At 40.3% G+C, this 19471-nt stretch overlaps 2 protein-coding genes across 2 annotated transcripts; both read right to left on the reverse strand.

Moving 5' to 3' along the window:
• Window positions 1-405: 405 nt before the first annotated feature.
• On the reverse strand, window positions 406-3828 carry rps15 (ribosomal protein S15). Its single transcript, XM_084056394.1, has 4 exons — window positions 3772-3828; window positions 3299-3384; window positions 2260-2494; window positions 406-567 (listed from the first exon to the last, which is right to left on the reverse strand). The coding sequence occupies exons 1-4, from the start codon at window positions 3772-3774 to the stop codon at window positions 454-456; spliced, it is 438 nt and encodes a 145-aa protein (XP_083912520.1). The 5' UTR covers window positions 3775-3828; the 3' UTR covers window positions 406-453.
• A 3109-nt stretch (window positions 3829-6937) lies between these two features.
• cnn2 (calponin 2) lies at window positions 6938-16316 on the reverse strand. Its single transcript, XM_084056393.1, has 7 exons — window positions 16146-16316; window positions 12202-12323; window positions 11898-11964; window positions 11279-11416; window positions 10073-10189; window positions 9200-9346; window positions 6938-8426 (listed from the first exon to the last, which is right to left on the reverse strand). The coding sequence occupies exons 1-7, from the start codon at window positions 16200-16202 to the stop codon at window positions 8115-8117; spliced, it is 960 nt and encodes a 319-aa protein (XP_083912519.1). The 5' UTR covers window positions 16203-16316; the 3' UTR covers window positions 6938-8114.
• Between the last annotated feature and the right edge of the window lie 3155 nt (window positions 16317-19471).

The following is a 19471-nucleotide window of genomic DNA, read 5'->3' on the forward strand; positions in this document are numbered from 1 at the left end:
ACATTAGATGAAAATTAAGGTAGTTTAAAAAAATTCAATGATTTAACTTACATATTTCATTACACCACATGGTGGACATAATTCAATAATTATGCAATTTTACCAAAAAATATTAAACACATTAAAAATGTAATCATGTGCGGTAACTGGCCAATTTTGAAACATCCAGAGTGTTAATTCAGTGATGCACTACCAACACATACATGGGACCACAATGAAAATAAGACCCCAGGACTTATTTGTGTTATCCTTTTAGCCCAAGTGTATTACTGCACCTCCTTGCCGTTAATATTTTTGACTAATAAAAATATTCAATCAAAAAACAGTCAAACCATACAGATGCAGTCAGAGCACATTAGTGTACATAGTTTAATTTCATCAAGTAAAAAAGACAAAGCGGGAGAGTCTTGGACCAATTCTTTTTATTTATTTATACAACAAATAATAGCCATTCTACTTCAGAGGGATGAAACGGGAAGAATGTGTGGCTCCGATACCGGGGCGACCGTGCTTGACTGGCTTGTAGGTGATGGAGAACTCCCCCAGGTAGTGACCACACATCTCAGGCTGCAGAGGAGACAAAACAATCAATGTCAGAGAAGAATTCGAGAGTCCTATGCCACACTGAAGCAGTCTAGTGCAGGGGTCTTCAACAGGGGGTCCGGGATCCCTAGGGGGTCCTCAGAGTTGCTACAGGGGGCCCGCAAATCTGTGCGATAGGATCATTGTTTTTTGCATTAACCACTTTAACCCTAGCATCCCATTTTAAGGACAACTTTAGCAGAAAATAGCCGATCTACAAGCTCACAACGCTTCGCGATGCGAGGCGTTGTGAGCTTGTAGATCTGCTATTTTCGGCAAAGAGGGGAAAAAAAGAGCAGACCAAGTACAGAGTGAAAGTTTACTAAGTATTGACGGTTTAAGTGGTTAATGTCTGAAAATACACATTAACATGAATCCAACATCTATGAAAAGCTTTAATCTGCAACACAATTTTATGTAATATATAGTGGGGGTCCCTGCTTCATCTCTCTTTCAGTTAGGGGGTCCTTGGCCTGAAAACGTTGAAGACCCCTGGTCTAGTGTACTACCGTCACCCAGTGACTCATTACAGGCAGACGTTCAGCTGCGGAATGAATGTAAAAGGCACCAACACAACAAACTCACTAAACAGTTTGATGTTCAGCGTCTTTTGTGTTGGTTCTGCTCCTATATCAACTGTAGAACCTTGTGTATACTGGTACATGTTAGCTGTCGGTAAGGCTCTATAAGCAGAACTCTGACCTCTCCATCAATTGCATTACTACAGACTACACTAATCATAAGTAAATGATTTAAGTGGTAAAGTTCTCTTTTTAGCACCCTACAATTGCTATTGTTTTGTGGAAACAAAGTATACTCAAATCCACAAACCAACTCTGTATGGTGTGTAGCAAGTAAACAATGCACTTGCTACACACCATACAGGCAGTGTGTCGATCATTGATAACTTATAATATCAGTCCTAGTACAAATAAAAGAAATAAACAGTGGTGACCAAAATGCAAATTAAACCAGACAACATTTAACCCTACCATATAATGCCTTAAAGCACTTGCCATCTTGTAAACCATCTTATTAAGTGTTGTACAGGTACGTGCAATCATTAAAAAGGATCATGTAGCCAATTTTTTTTACATGAATGATCCATTTGAAAATCTAGCATTAAACTGCCCAATGCATTGTGTCTCGAGAGCTCGCCCTCAGAGGCTCTGGAACAATTCTTCCAGGTAGCCTTTAAAACACATCTCTCGGCAGGATGACTTATTTTATGTATAGGGAAATTTCAATTTGTGAAGTGGCCCTTTAATTACATTGTATACCAGATGTCAAGACATCTCAATGTAGATGCTGATAAATCAAAACAATTGTCAGCGGACTGTCACTCTTGACAAAGAGTAAAAGTCTTGATGGATGACATCTGCACAACTTCAGAACACGCCCCGTTTGAAGGTTCATCATACCAAATAAGACACCCACCATAATAAGATGTTTTCCTGAAAAGGCTCTAAATTAATGCTCCAGTGACCTTTGTTCACAGAAATTATACCATCAGATTTTTTTGCAGTTAGATGAACTATATATAGACAAATAAATACACAACACTTTTAAGTCTAAAATAAGCCAATAACATCAAGGCTTCCAAGTCATGACCAGCACAAGAAAATACATAGTGGAGGGGAAAAGGGTTCCTGTCCCTTTAGTCTACAAGTGTCTCACCTTGATTTCAACCTGGTTAAAGGTCTTGCCATTGTACACGCCGACCATAGAGCCAACCATCTCAGGCAGGATGATCATGTCCCTCAGATGGGTCTTGACAACCTCTGGCTTCTCCATGGGGGGAGCCTCTTTCTTGGCCTTACGCAGGCGCTTCAGGAGAGACTGCTGCTTGCGGCGAAGACCACGGTTTAGCCTCCTCCTCTGGCGGGCACAGTACAGCTGCATCAGCTGCTCACTGGAGGGGAAGATGGGCAAATAGACCAATTAATTGTTTACTAACATTGAGACTGGATGCGCAGGTGATTGTTTCACGCAATCAATTTCCAACCTGTTGTTTCGGGGTGCGCTAGTTTCAGCACACCCCAACCCCCTCTTGTGTGTTGGCTAGTGTGGCACGTCCTGGCGAGACCTGATAGAATGGGTTTCATTTAGCGCATACTGGTTGCACGCATACTGGTTCTTATCAGTGTGACGTCGTCTGTTAAGGGGTCTATAGAGCTGAGACTGTGTGCCACCACACCAGGTGAACATGGACGGAGCCATCAGGCAGATTTAATACTTTATAAACAGTTTGCAAATAGTATAGTGGTACGATTATACAATGGTGCTAAAAGGATAACACAAAGCCCTTAGGAATGGTTTCCGTTGTGTTAAATAAATCACCACGTAATATACTGTACAAGTCATCATCAGCTCTAGTAGCAATAAAACGTATATGTACAGTTAACAGTGGGGGGGGGGGGGGTTCTGAGCTTAAGCTTTATAAATTGCAGACAGGTGTTCTTTTACGGTGGTTTTGGAGGAGGGTAAGGGGTCACACTTTTTGATGTCTGTTGGTAGGGCATCCCACATTTTGGTGGCATAACAGTAGAGCAAATTTAACCACGTTTGTGATGAATCTGGGTTGAACAAGATCAGTGGAGCTCCCTCTGGTGTTGTGTCGGTGTATGTCTTTTGTGTTTTTGAAGTTGGCTGCTCATCACTATATGTACACATTACACGTTCACAGACTTTCTTGGAGTGGCACAGATTCACTTACTAGGACATGTCCAGAAGCTGGTCCAGGTCAACACCTCTGTAGGTGAACTTCCTGAAGGTACGCTTCTTCTTGATCTCGGTATCAGCCTGTGGAAACCACATCGAACAGCATCACTAAACCGTGGCATTCATGCTACGTTAGAAATGGAAATATGACAATTCTACATTGGCAACCAAGAGGGTATTGACCCACGTAGAGGCCCTCTACTATGGTGTAAATGTATATTATTTAGACATGTTTAAGTACTCAGTGCGGCTACACGATATGGTTAGCTTAGCCACCGGCTTCCATCGGCTAAAAGTTAAACAACAATAAATGGGGATTATCTGCCATTCTGCGCTGTAATTCACTAATCGATCGTTTGCAAAAGTGTGGGGCAACTGGACGTTATACATCGGTAACATGTGAGAATCTTTGATAGCTAAGATGAAGATAGATTGCATTATTGGATTTACGAAGGCTTGGAAACATACCATCTTGCCTGAAAATCCGGGGGAAAGAGAACTCCCTGAAATCTCGTCGGGCCTAATATCGCGTGACTACCTAAATCTTCCGGTTTAGCGCACGATCCTTTCCGGTCCCATGGTCCCAACTTGTTTGAACAGCAGATGGTGCTATTGTACCAAGGTATAAGGTTCAACCATATTGAATCATATATATATATATATATATATATATATATATATATATATATATATATATATATATATACATATACATATACATATACACATATACATATATATATATATATATATATATATATATATATATATATATATATATATATAGGAGGATATATATATAGGAGGTGTGTGTGTGTGTGTGTGTGTGTGTGTGTGTGTGTGTGTGTGTGTGTGTGTGTGTGTGTGTGTTTCTTTCTTTTTCCTTTATTTATTCAGGGAAACCCATTGAGAGCAAGCTCTCTTTTTCAAGGACGCCCTGATAACAAACATTTGAATCACATTACAATGTCACAACTTTGACAATAAAGCAAAAAAGAAAAGCAGAAGCATAAAACAACATTAAAAGAATCGCAAAAGGCAGTGAATCAGACAATACAGTGAGGACATGGATAACAACACAGAGATTTAAAAATCAGATGCAAGATAAACAGTGTGTGTGAGGGGGGGATTTATTGATAGATGTATATAAGTTAATGCTCAAATATGTGGACCCCTCAGCCAATAGTCCCCTCAGTGGCCTATACAGTACAAGGCCTCTCCTATGTGGTCGTCTGACTAACAGGACTAGAATCGGACAAGTACTTTCATATGCAAATAGATATTATGGGGGGACACTTGCTAATTCCGCGGGGGAAATTCAGCATTGAGCTTCACCCAGCTGAAGGCTGCCCAGATGGTTCTGATGAGCGTTCAGGAGGAGCACTTGGCGGTTAAGTGTCTTGCTCATGGACACCTCAACACATATAGCCGGGGCTCGAACTTGGGACCTTCTGTTTCACAGGCGGCCTCGCCTCTTTGCCCATTCAAGTCCACAGACCACCAGTTGAAAACCCCTGCGTATAGTTGAATGATTCAACTATACGCAGGGGTTTTCAACTGGTGGTCCGTGAAGATAGTGCATATGGTCCCTGACTATGCATTTAGTAATGTAGGAAAGTGAAGACTAGTTGAGAAACAGTGCACTAAATGACCTGGTGACCTATGATGACATACGTGTCAATGTTGTCAGTTTACTGGGAAGTCAGAGGTCAAGAAATTCCTCAGAAAAGGGAGTTAGAATGTCAAGAAGGGAAAGTGTACCAGATTGACTGGTTGAGTCATCATTATTAGGAAATGTGCCCATAATTGCATGTGTCTGCTCATAAGTTACAATCAGTATATCTGTTAACATGAGTTTAATATAGAAGTTTAAGAGTACGGACTTAGGGTAACCGTGGGATACTAGGAATATAGATCAGTGGTTCTCAACCTTTTTAACTCTGGACCACTAGCATAATTCAGTTAAATAATGAGTATTGTATCATGCAACAAATGAAATCAAGCCTTTAACAGTCATTATTTAATTTCAAGCTTTTTCCCCCCACACCACACCCATATCCCCTCCCAACACAACAGTGGTCCCCAGGTTGATTCTTAGTCAGGTTGGTGGTCCCTGGTGTAAATCCTGTATGATGAAATGTCTATAGGTGCTTTATTGATCCACACATGCCTTACAGCTGGAGTAGTGAGAGATAATTGGCTCAGGGGCCTCTGTGAGTCTTAATCCGTCCCTGACCCTAGTCAACAAATAACAGAGTAAATAGGCACATAAGTAAAGTGCAAAGAGAACATTGTAGTGCTTCAAATAAACTAGGATAACAGATAAACATCAAACCTAGCATCTGTCTAAACAACCTGCTATCTAAATAACATTCTTGACAGTTGTGTATGGTGACAAGAAGTCACAGTTTGACTGGTATTGTCCCGGTTTCAGGCTGGGTCCCAACAAAATATCTCTAAAATACAAAGATGTCCTAGTTTTCATCATTCCCTATCAAATTGTCCCTACCACAGTTAAAATAAGGCTAATGATAATATTATAGACCTACTTGTTTTCAGCACTTACATAGACACGCTTGAATGTGCGGTTCATTGTGAATGTGCGGGTTTGAAAATATGGTCCCCTCAATTTGTGGTTAAGCAAAGAAAACCAAACAACAAAAACATGGGAACAAGTCACAGACATGATGTTACATTTAAAAACACATAACAAGAACCGATGTGGATCAATATAAAGAATATGTTTTCAGCATGGCCATTAGGCCAGGGGTCTTCAACGTTTAACTGAGAGAGGGAGGAAGTAGGGACCCCCACTAAATTGCATAAAATGATATTACATGTTATACCCCCCTCCCCCCTTTTTTCTTTTTTGAGAAAGCTTTGATAAGAGGCTTTCAAAAGCTAGCTCACCATTTTTAGCGGATTGTCTCATCAATGTCTGTTGACCGAGATTTGAGACTAGCTTGGAAGTATTCCACTGTTTGTTTATTTTAAGTGCCTACAGACATTTAATTTGCACAGGACTATCAACAGTGTTGTTTGTTTACATATCATCTTTGCTAATAATATGTTGAGTTCATGTTAATGTGTATTTTCAGACATTTAAACTAAAATAATATAATAATTAATTATTAAATTAATAAAATCCGATTGCAGCCTCCCATAGTAATTCTGACGACACCCTAGGGGTCCCGGACCTCCTGTTGAAGACCCATACTGTAGGCTACATTCTCATACTCAATCATCTACTCCTGTATCCGCTGTATATCTACATCTACTCCTGTATCTGACTTGTTTGAGAGCACTCACCGATCCCGTCATCTTATCAGGTGTCGAATGGTATGTTATCTCATGAATGGCTTCTATTTGTTGAGTACACAATCACACAATATATCTTCAGTTATTGGCTTCCGAACTGGGCTACATTACTGCAGTCAACTTCAAGAGGGTGAAGGCCTTGTAACAAATGCTAACCAAATTTATATTATATCTTTTTTTAATCTATTTTTTCTAATACAAACTTCAAGAGGGTGAAGGCCTTGTGACAAATAATTAAACCTCCCCCTTTTTCTTGTTTTTTCCTTTTCTTTATTATATTCTATTTTTTCTTTTTTACAAATGACAACACATCTGATGAAGAAATAGCACATTTATTACAGTTTATTCACCAAAAATAATAATAATAATTCAGCTTGAACAAATGTTTCCATTATTTAAAAAAAGGATCCTGAAGGAATAGGACTGTAAGGCAGCAGTCCCATATGCAATGTTATTTGGTGTTTAGGCACCAAAGAGACTACATCTTGATCACAAATAAGAATAAATAATTTCTTTATATGATCACGTATAAAAGCATGCATGGTCCTCATATCAACCATCACTTAGGTATGATTTCTTAAAACACAACAAACAGGCAAATTAATTGAGTATTCTGTCTTGGAATGTTGAAAACTTCAGTTGAGCATCTATTTTTTTTAATATTCTCTAATCCAAAGAAAACAAGCCTGGCTCCAGTTGGACTGGCTATGCAAACAAAGGAACCCCCCCCCCCCCAAAAAAAAAAGAACGAAAGAAAGAAATTACACAGGAAACAAAAGAGTGAAATTAGTTGAGAGCAGGGATATAAGATGGTGGTGAGACAGTGGCTTGTTCCCACAAACCCATTTTGTTCCCTCGTCTGTCTCAGCAAATAACCAAACGTGCTTATCCTTTATGTCACTGACTTAAATACTGAAAGGATGCAAGCAGTACTGTAACAAATTCACATTATTATTCACATAAACTATGATATACATACCTTTTATCTAGTTTTCACAAGAGTATATAAATACAAGAAAGTGTTTAGATTTTTCAAGAACTTTAACCTTTTTTTATCTGAAAAGTCTCATTTTCATGTCCACGAAAAACAAAACAAAACAAAAAAAACGTAGGGACTTTCCTTGATTGACGAGTAATATATGGGACAATACAGAGTGGGACTTTGGCACTTCAGAAACTTCCCTGGGGTACAAAAGCTGCTCACTGCTGAGGCAGATACCGGCTTTAGTGGTTACATTCTAAACACAATAGCCGTTTGAGAACAAATATAAAATAAAATAAGACTCACTGAAATACAATTCATTGTGATATGTGTAACATCTCTCTTGCACAGATGTTGGTAAGAGGGAAATTTGATACAAAATTATTTGGATATTACCCAGAAAGGTGCAAAATCCTATGAGTAACAACAATACAAAAATAATAAAAAGCCTTCTTCTGTTTGCTGACAGTCTATCACACCTCTATACAACAACTTTCCTCGTCCATTCATTCTAATAATCAGTCCCTTCCGCTACAACCTGTTCCTCTTCATGGTAACCTTGGTAACCCTCGTCTTGGAAGTCTGGGATGAACTCGCGGGCTCCGCCGTCTCCATTCTGGTCTTCTGCTTCTTCTGTAGCCTCACCGCCTTTGGGACAGTATTTGGCATCATAGATCTGCCGGCCCAGGCCGAAGTTCTGGCCACTCTGACTGGCTCCCTGGTTGGACCCCATCTGCAGGGACATGGTGCTGTTGTCACATTTGTCTGTGCCCAGCTTCTGGTCGTAGATGGCACGCCTCGTCCCTGGGGCTGTCATTCCAGCCTGGCGGAAAACGGAAAGAGAGAGCGAGAGATATTTTAGACCCTTTAGTAGCATCTCTCTGGCAAGTCATTGTGATAACCTTAGACATGTCCTAACCCAAATTCTGAACAAAAGTCATATCTAGGTCTTGAGATTCTCAGAATGAACACTGATTTGTCACTGCACACAGCACTGGAACTAAATCCAGCTGGGTTCTAGGCCAAAGAGATTGGATGTCAACTCCAGCAGGCTGTTAGAAGACTAAATACGAAACTGATTCATCATAACAGGGCTCAAGAATAAACCATGCTTGGCCATGGTTGTCTGTGCTGTCCTGAATAAACCACAAGTTTCACTATGTTCAGAGAATAATTGTATTCAAATGTCCTTTTATAAAGCGTTTCCTTTGCACTTTGTCTTAATCCATCAAAACCTGGAAAGCAAAAACATTACTAGAACAGTGGTTTAGAACAGTGGTTCTCAAAAATAGCAGATATACAGGCTAATTTTCTTTTTTTTATACAAATCTTCTCTTCTGGGGATCCCTGGCCAAAACATTTTCAGATGGGGGGTCTGTGTCATGCAAAAGTTTGAGAACTACTGCTTTAGAAGGCATTTGTATAGAATCGGCCTCAGGCCTTAATCAGTTAATGCTCTGTTTGTTTGTTAGCAACTTAGCATTGTTAGTATTCCAAATAGAATAGAAAGACCTATTACTGTCAGCGAAGAATGCTAACAAGCCAATCTAGTAGTAAACCATTGACCATTGACAAACAACTAGTGCATTCCAGTACCTGGCTAGCCCCCTTGTTGGTGCCCATTTGCAGGCTAATGGTGGAGTTGTCCATGGGGGGCAGGATGTGAGCTTTAGGGTCATACAAGTGCCTCCTGGTGCCATATGCGTTCATACCTGCCTGGCTGGCACATTTGTTGGTCCCCATCTGATGATACAAGAGAGAAGAAAACACATGGATCAGTTATAGAATTACAACAATTTAGGCATTTAGCAGATGCTCGTATCCAGAGCGACTTACTGTATAAGTGCAAAATCAGAGTAAGTGGAGTAAGCATGAGCCCTAGACGGCAAACAACAAGGTAAATAGTCACATCAGTAGAGTGCAAAGAGAACAATGCCTCAAAGAAACTAGGTAAAGAACAACAAACCTAGTATCTCTCTAACATTCTTAACATTTATAGGTAGCAATAGATAAACAATAGTCCCATTGAACAGTTGTATGCTTCAATCTGCTGTCACACCCACAGCTACAGCAAATTATATTAAACTGGTAAGACAACCAGTAGCATTGTGCCTTATTCACACTCTTTACAGCAGCCCTCATATCTGTTTGACATGACTTGTTTCATGTGATGGCAACAACAAACCAGACAGGTTTAGGGAATTAGTGAGAACAATGTACATGTGTTTTCTATAAGTGTGGTATTGTGGTGTGGGAATAGTTTCGCAAGAGCCAGTGCACCGGTTTAAGCTGGTGAGCAATGAAAATAGCACGTACAAACTAGAAGTCAAATCAAGCTATTATCAAATCAATCAATATATTTGTGACAAATCACACATTTGTGTATATTATAAAAAAAATCAGAATAAACAAAAAAATCTTACATTATTCACACAATTCAGCCAGTTTTAAATTGAAATGTTAGTGTACCTGCAGTCCGATGACACACTGTCCAGCCTTCATCTTCTCCTCATCGAATAACCTCTCCTGCTTGTCAGCATACTTCACACCAATATCTACACGGGATTGGCAGCCTTTAGTCTTAGCCTGAGGGGGGAGAATGTAGTGTGTAAAGTTGTTTTGCCGGTTATCCAATAACATGGTCAGTTACCTTATTAGGTTATGCTTTTTCTGTAGGCTTTTATGGTGCATTACAATCAACTTAATATACTATAGTGTGCAGTTAAATATTTCAATATACCCTATTAGTTAGTAAGAAATATAGTAAACACATTTTCTATGCAGCATTCATGTTGTTGATACAACATTCAGTTTAAGTTCAACCAAAACCAGAACAAAGTATGGTGAAAAATAAATGTAAAAATAAAAATGAGTCTGTGGCCATGTCTGTAAACTGGACTCAAACTCATTGACCGAGTGTGTTCAGATACAAGACAAGTCACATACATCCTCATGCAAACATACACAACTCCTTTATACTGCAAGTTAAGCAATATTAATACAGCACTAGCCCCATCTGTGACCTCCCCCTCTGCTGTAGATCTGGGACTCACTCACATAAAATAAAGATTTGGCTGAGGGGGCGACCGGCGAAACAGTCAAATTCTTACATATTACATAGGCAAAAATTATGATGATCAGGAACGCACCTCTATCATAGCACCACGTTCCTGATTATGAACGTGCTTCTCGTTACATCCGGCGAAGGCTGGCAAAAAAATATATTTAAAAGGTTGTTTCATCCCATTGATTCATTTTCCCAAATAGTTGGAACTACATACATCTGTAAGATACCGGGACAACCTTTTTTGATACGATGATCAGAAATACACGTACACAAGTCGGATCTTTGCTTCATGTGACCGAGTCCCGGCGCTATAGCAGGGGGGAGGTCACAGAAGGGTCTAACACAGCCCCTGCTTCATCTATACTGCATACACTGCAGAAAAACACTTTTAATTAACCCTATTTTGGGCTTGTGATAACAGGCAAAAACGTTTTTCTTTTTTTCTTTCAAAACTAGCCAAAGTAGTGGCTCTGCAAGCTCACAACATGTATTGTTACAATGTGACGCACTGTGAGCTTTAGATCGGCTGTTTTCAAAATTCGTCATACAAGTATATAGGGCTTCAGTGGTTAAAGCAAATCTGAAACTGCTATGAAACTGAGTCTCACCATGCCAGCAAGCGCGAGCAGCGTGGTCTGGACCTGTGTCATATTCCCGCTCTCAAAGATGTCGTTGGCCTCAAAGATATCATTAGCCCTCAAGCCGTACGCTGTGATGGCTTTGATGAAGTTGGTCAAGTTTTCCAGCTGAAAACACACAAGATCTCAGGATTAACAATAGCATATATGCAGGATTTACAGGATTTGTGTGTGTGTGTGTGTGTGTGTGTGTGTGTGTGTGTGTGTGTGTGTGTGTGTGTGTGTGTGTGTGTGTGTGTGTGTGTGTGTGTGTGTGTGCGCGCGCGCGCGCGTGTAGAATTCAACAAGTCTTAAAATTAGCAGAGCCTGCTGCCCCACAGATATAGTGGTCTGGCTGATGTATCCATTATTTGACTTTAGTTTTTCAAACCACTTTCAACTTAGCGTCCCTATTTTGGGCATATCATTATAGGTGAAAGTTGAAAGCATGTTGAAAACAAATCTGTTGGGTAACCGTGCATATGTCGGTGTTTAACTAAATGCAATATTAAGTGTGTAATAAATGTTAATGGTCTGCTAAAGGAAACACATTGTAATTATGAATGCAGTGAATGAGAGCAACAATCACCCATGCTTTGAACAAACTTACTTGATGCCAGTTCATGGATGACTGGTTGACCTTTTTCACAGAGCCTGGCTGAAGTTTGTTGATCAGGCTTTGTGAAAGAAAGAGAGAAATAGAGAGAGAGAGAAAGATAAAGAAAGAAAGACAGACAGACAGAAAGAAAGATTATTTATCATTTTAATGGAAGCATTTCAGGTGGAGACATGGGAGCAGATGTGCAGGCTACTTTAGTTATACCATAACTCTTCAAACAGAGATGAGACATGGTGAGTAGACATTACACACTGCGTGGGAGTGTGACATGTGATGCCCTAAGAACATTACTTACTCGCACAGTATGACACCATTCTTCAGGCCTTTCTGGAAGTCAGGTCCGATGGTACATCCAGTCACATCTTCAATCCAGACCCTCAGCTCCTCCTCCTTCTGGAGGTCATACTTCTGAGCAATCTGATTGGACAGAGAGGTCAATGGTCAAATGTGTTTCACAATCAGACATAATTAAAACATGTTTGTCCCCATATTCATGTTTTTATGTATTAGGGACATGACTTGTTTGGGTACACAATATGCACAATACACATACATACACAGACAAAAGCCTAATTAAAGGGCTGCATACATACACATAACAAGAGTTATATGGATATTTATATAGTTAGATATATATACACATTGAAATGCAACCCAAACTATATAAAAAGAGTATGACTAGACAAACAAATATTTCACATAAAGCAATACATTGTGCCCAATGCCCATGACCACTAAATTATGTTTATGCTATCCACAGACCTATAGTATGTAGTGTCAATGTCAATACTGGCAGTCATATTTTTATTGTGACTGGTTTCATGGCCACTCCTAAATTTCACACTTGGTCCAAATGGGATATATTATGTCTCAGTGGTATTTTCCTTTAATGAAATGTTCTACCTTCATGGGGTGACATTGACATGGTGTGACCTAAAGCACGCACATGCACACGCACACACATACATACATCCTGTTGAGTAAACTACTTCATTCTCTCCTGAAGCACAGGAAAGGGGTGGGTTCAGTTTTATGTGATTTAACACACACTGACTCTCCTGTGAGGCTTGTTATTACCTTCAGGAGCAATGCTCCGATTTAGAAACTTTACAATCAATTACACATGTGTGAAAGGCACATTAAAGTTGGCCTCGAAAGGAACTGCTCAACAAGTAAACTGTGTGCATACAATGATGGATAGGCCTGTTTGCAGCAGGAAAGCTTTGCTGAACCATGTGTAAAAAAAAATATATATATATATATATATATATATATATATATATATATATATATATATATATATATATATATATATAAATAAATAAATACAAATCACTCAATAAAACTTAAGCAGCTGGCCTGCTGAGGTATTGTGCTCCTTTGAAGAGTGAAATACAGGCAAAAACATTTCAGAAAAGTTGAGTGAACGCAAACCAAGAGGCAATGTGCCACTAACCAAACCACAGAGTAACATACTATATACATCGGCCTGCTAGATGTCGCTTGTAGTCAAATGACAGTGGATTGTACTTCTAAGGAATGTCTGTCTGTCCTCTAATTACATTTGCTTCATACAGTTATCCACATGTTAAAATAACACTGGCTCTAGTCTATAGTTTAATTGCCCATAAGGCGTTTTAGAGATGTAATTTAGAGAGACAAGCTGAACTCAAGGAATTTGTCCTCAAGGAATTTGTCTTGTGGTGCTTGAATAAAAGAGCTGAATGGGGCAGTTAGTTGGGGCACTGTAATGACTGTATTCATCCAGTGGATGAAAAGGGGCCGTGGAAATACTCAAAAATGTTGCCAACTACAGCTAGGGTAGTTTGAATTAATTATATATTTCCCAAACTATGGGTCGGGAGTTATAAATTATTTCAAAAGAAAGAATTTCAAAAGAAATTCCATTAAAAAAAAAATAATAATAAGAGTAGTGAAAATAGCTCACAACGTGTCGCATCGCTGTGCGCTTGTAGATTGGCTTTTTACATTCGTTTGGGTCCCAGGGAGACATCAAAGTTCTCTTTTGGGTGCTCGAGCTAAAAAGTTTGGAAACCACTGATATAGAGGACTGTGTCTGTGTAGAATGCTGTCAGCTATTTGCTGCGTCCTCGAGCCTTAAGCCGAGAGGAAGGAAAAGTGCTAATCCTTGAATGCCTCACATTTCACAGAGGAGGCTACGTCACCAGTGGCAGGAAATACCAGTCAGCTCAACATCTCCATAACTCGCTCCTCAAGGAGGACACAATGCTAAGACTGAGTAAATCAACATCCATTCTTTACCATCCAGCACACTTTGTTCTGTGGACCTGCAGAGATGTGGGGAGGGGACAGGACCCTCTCTCTCTCTCTCTCTCTCTCTGCCATACATGGCAGAGGAATGCAAATGGAACTATAAATCAGCTGATGGTGGGCTAAAGGCACCTTGGTATGTATGTGTCAGAGAGTAGACTCACTGACTTAAATGCATAGGCTCTGCAGCCAGTTCAGCAGTCAGTACAACGCTTATTGTTACATGACACTGCAGGGCCTCTGCCAGATTGCCAACAACTACTGTACTTCCTTCTCTGTTTGCACCTGATGTTGCACCCATTGATTATCATACAAGGGACATGACAATTTGTGACTGACATGTATTAAACACTATGGCTTTGATACCTACCTATTGGGCTATGATGGTGGTAGGACTTTCAGCTCACTCAATTTGTTATTATTACACATGATCAAAATAATTAAAACACACACACACACACACACACACACACACACACACACACACACACACACACACACACACACACACACACACACACACACACACACACACACACACACACATTAATGCTACAACTTTCTTACAGAACACAATCTGAAAGTCCCTATTTTAGTATTTTTTTGAAAGAGCACTATCTCCAGTATCAACAGTGGAATTTTAAGTGGACACATGATGCGGATGCGCCCAAATATCTGCGGGCAGGTTCAAATAAACAAGGTGTTTATGACTATACCGAGGCAGGCTGCTGTATAAATGTTGCACATTCCCAACTAATCGTGCCATTCCGGAGACCCAAAATGTATGGGAGTGGATTTGTTCTTCGAGGAGACACTCACTGAAAACGGAGTTTTCCACCTTTCTACAAAGATCTAACATGACTTGAGCAGAGAAAGGTAAAGGCCGCTTTAGCACAGACAGACGAGAGCAATGGACTGGAACAGGGGTCTTCAACAGGGGGTCTAGGACCCCTAGGGGGTCCTCAGAGTTACTACAGGGGGGCCGCCAAATCTTTGTGTGATATGAACTTTTTTTTTTTTTTACCTTAACCACTTGAAACCTATAGCATCCTTTTTCTGAGGGGAACATTGACTGAAAATAGCAGAACTACAGTAGCAAGCTCACAAGTTGTGAGTCACAACGGTTTGGTGTAGAGGGAAAAAAGCAGTACAAGTTTTTCAAGTATTGAGGGATTAAGTGGTTAACTGTTGAAAATACACATTAACATGAATCCAACACAACGCTACACAAGTCTATGGATCTATGAAATCAATGAAAAAGTTTAATTTGATCAAATATGTAGTGGGGGTCCCTGCTTCATCTCTCTCTCTCAGCTAAGGGGTCCTTGGCCTGAAAAACTTTGCAGACCCCTGGACTAGAACAAGGCCATAAGGAGACTAGGGGAACCTTGGACAAAGGATGGATGGCATCTAGCTGTGGTCGGAGTGGTCCACAGCGTTAAAAGGAGGAGAAGTCCTTCTAACGCTATGGACCAGAGCTAGATGACATCCACCCACCCGGGACTAATAGGTGAATTACATTATGGCCTAATGCGGATCACAACGCCGGGCAACGAACTGCTCGGGAAAACAGAACAACAAAAGGGAGAACATTTTTGCCACAGCGACACGTTCTTTGCCGAAAGGACAACGCCCATGGACAACTTTTTTTTTTAAGTGAGTGTCCTAGCAGCACTTAAACCATGCCTTTCTTTCAAGACAAAACTTACAAGTAGGCTATGATGCTCCATAAGTGGGAAAACAAGTTCAATGTACCATGGCAAACTTAATCTCAAATAAAAACAAAAACATTTTATGTAACTGCAGTCAACACTCGTTTTTTATACCTGTGATTACAAAAAAACGTGCAAAATCGTATACCTTTAAATATCAACACTTAAACTACGTGTTGTGGTAAAGCATTATTATTACATATTACAACTGCAAGAGTATTATCATTTCACCTACCTTGTTTTTGACTTCCGCAGAAAACCCATAGGCAGGACCTCTGTTAAAACCAGCCATTGTAGAAGATAACTTGTCGACTTTCAGATACTTTACGTGTAATAAATGGACCCGCTTTAGGAACAGAAATACTGCGCGAAACTACGTCGTTTTGGTTTCTCTTCCAATGAAAGCCAGGAGTTGAACTAAATACTTCCTCTCTGTCCCGCGGCCCACCAATCAGAACGCTCCCACGCTGCAACGAAGCGTTCATCGATTCGAGGCTCCACTAGTGTTGCCATGTCGGCTTATTATAAGCGACTTTGGGCTTTTTAAAATAATAGTAATATTGCCAAAACACTGGTGACAGGGAGCATTTGTGTTGTTGGAATATTTAAAACATATTCCTATTATACCACATTTTATTGCAAGAGTTTTTGAAAATAGCAGATCTACAAGCTCACAACGTGTCACTATCGCTTCTTTTGGGCTTATTTTCATAAACCTGCTTATTTCTCTCACTAAATATGGCAACACTGAGCTCCACCTTTCCCTTTTTCTCCCCGAGGTCGTGATTGATATCAAAAACTCCTTATATGGAATGAAACTCCCCAAATTCCTGAATGGGGGGAGTGCCCCTCCAGTCCCACCCTGCATGCCAGACATGCAGCGGCCCCAGTCGCCTTCCTTGAGTCACTGTCGGGGGGGGGAGAAAAAACATGCTAGAACTACTAAAAGTTCGAGAAGCTACCATGACGTAATGATAGACCTGTAGAGCCTGGTTTTTAGAATGGAAGACGCGCGCGCGTGCACACACACACACACACACACACACACACACACACACACACACACACACACACACACACACACACACACACACACACACACACACACACACAAACACACACGCACGCACGCACGCACGCGCACACACACGCACGCGCACACACGATAGAGTAGAGAGTCTCTGATCTATCATCCATTCTAAAAAACAGGCTCTTCAGGTCTAATCAGTAGACCTGCGACCCGTCACCTGTAGTCTGTTTTTTTAGAATGGATGACACGCACACGCACGCACGCACGCGCGCACGCACACACACACACACACACACACACACACACACACACACACACACACACACACACACACACACACACACACACACACACACACACACACACACACACACACACTACTCATTCCAAGGTTTTTTGTACTGCTTTGGAATGATGAGAATGTCTAGTGCACTGAATTAGATTATGAGACCATGGTTGAAAGCTTAATGGATCATCTTGCATTCAGCTACTTCTGAGTCCAGCTTGGCAAAGCAGGGGCTTTATCTGATAATGGGAAACCGCTGGACAGTTGCCAGACAGTATATTTAATACCTTTCCTAAAGCCACAGCTTTGGTCACCATATACACTGCAATATTATTAGTATATTCTGAGTAAAATTATTCATTCTACTTTCTCCTTACTCATTTTGAATAAGTATACTCCAAGCTATTTTTGGAAATGCAAGAATTATTTAGGCCTACATAGTAGCCAGTTATGCTTTTATGATACAATCAAATGGTTTCGCACTTTCACAGCCGACAGCCACAGTGACCGTATACATTGCAACGGTTAATCAGAGTAGCCTATAATATATATATAATCTATATATAAAGAACGGAATCAAAGGTGATCAAAAAAATAAATCAAACATTTCTCTCTTTTGTCAACAAGTGCTCTCAGGACTCTTGCCGGAGCCCTCATTCAATGCCACTTTAACTATGCTTGCACCTCTTAGTTCTCCAAGATTTCAATGTCACTAAAAGACTAAGATTCAGACCTCCCAAAACAAACTGATTTGACAACTTCTCGGCCTGGACCCTCCTATTTCCAACACGTTTTTTTTTTTAGGATGACTCAGGGTAGAAGACAGGGTTAAGCAATTAAAAATGGGATTGGCTTTCAAGATAGTCAAAGGGGCTCTGCCCTCAATACCCCCATATCTGACTAACTACCTAAATAAAGGGAGCGATACCCACAGCCACAATACTAAAGGGAACGGCAACAACGACCTGGTACCACCCACCTATTCAAACATGGGTAAATTCTTGGAATGTAAGTGTGGAATACCCTGACACCATCCCTTAAAAAATGTGGATCACTGGCTTCCTTCAAAACAGGCCTGAAAATCCATCTTTCAGGAGGCGATAGGGGGAGGTAAACTCACCTCTCCCATAGAAAGATGATGGCATACACTATCTACATTCCCCCCTTTTCCTACTCTGTACATATAGCGTTTTATATTTGTAGATAATATTGTATTTTGGTGTTATTTTTTATGCTATGTTGATGAATTGAATACACAGGACCACAATGGAAACAAGTCCTCAGGACGTTTTTGTTATACTTATAGCCTAAATGTGTGACTGTGCCTCGTGCTGTTTTCATTTCTGTCTAATAAAGTATTCAATCAATCAATCTTCAAAAGCAACTTTTGAACTTTTAGGAACAGAAATAATCGTCTTATATGGGCCTATAACATGGGCCTGCTTACTTCCGGATATTCTACCACTGGAGAAAGTCCCCTGTAGTCTACAAACAGTTCTGACTGATTTTAAGCAGATGGTCAAAGGAGCACAAAGGGGGCAAGGATGAAAACACCTGTCTTGCTTTTCATATACTGTATACACCCACCATGGACAATTACACCATACCATTGCACACGCAAGTGTGATTCAGAGTCTGAAACACAGCATGCATGATGTCATGGCGGTACCTCAACTGGACACATCCACCTCCGACGGGGAGTACGCCTTGCCTCACATCACATCCCCTTGGCTTCAGGCGATGTGACTGTGTGAGGGTCTCACAGGTGAGCCTACTGATGACACACCAGCCTCTGATGAAACACGCAGCAACATGCAGAAGGCAGGCAGTGACTGAGTCACAGCCACAGTGTCTTGATTTAAGATCCCCTGTGTTAGAAGGAATAGCAATTTATGACCAAAATCAACACTGAAAATGCTACGAGCAGCATTTCACTGGTTCACAGAAGAAAAACAAAATGCCTTTGAACATATGACAAAAAACCTACAGGGACACAGTTAAGGAACAATATACTATAAGACTAATAATTGTTAAATATATTTTTTTTAAAAATGTTTGTCTGGGGCTGTTTGTCTGTTATAGACAAAAAAATACATTAATGTGCAAGTTTGCTAAGCCAATATTGTAATATGTCTCAATTCTCAGCTAAAATTCTTAGTTGTCACACATATAGAACACCTTTTCAACACAACATACAGCATACCAGGCAAAGTGCTCCCCCTTGTGGATGACTCTCTCTATGGTT

Source organism: Gymnoscopelus microlampas, assembly GCF_963454915.1.
Source record: "Gymnoscopelus microlampas genome assembly, chromosome: 5".
Taxonomy (NCBI): domain Eukaryota; kingdom Metazoa; phylum Chordata; class Actinopteri; order Myctophiformes; family Myctophidae; genus Gymnoscopelus; species Gymnoscopelus microlampas.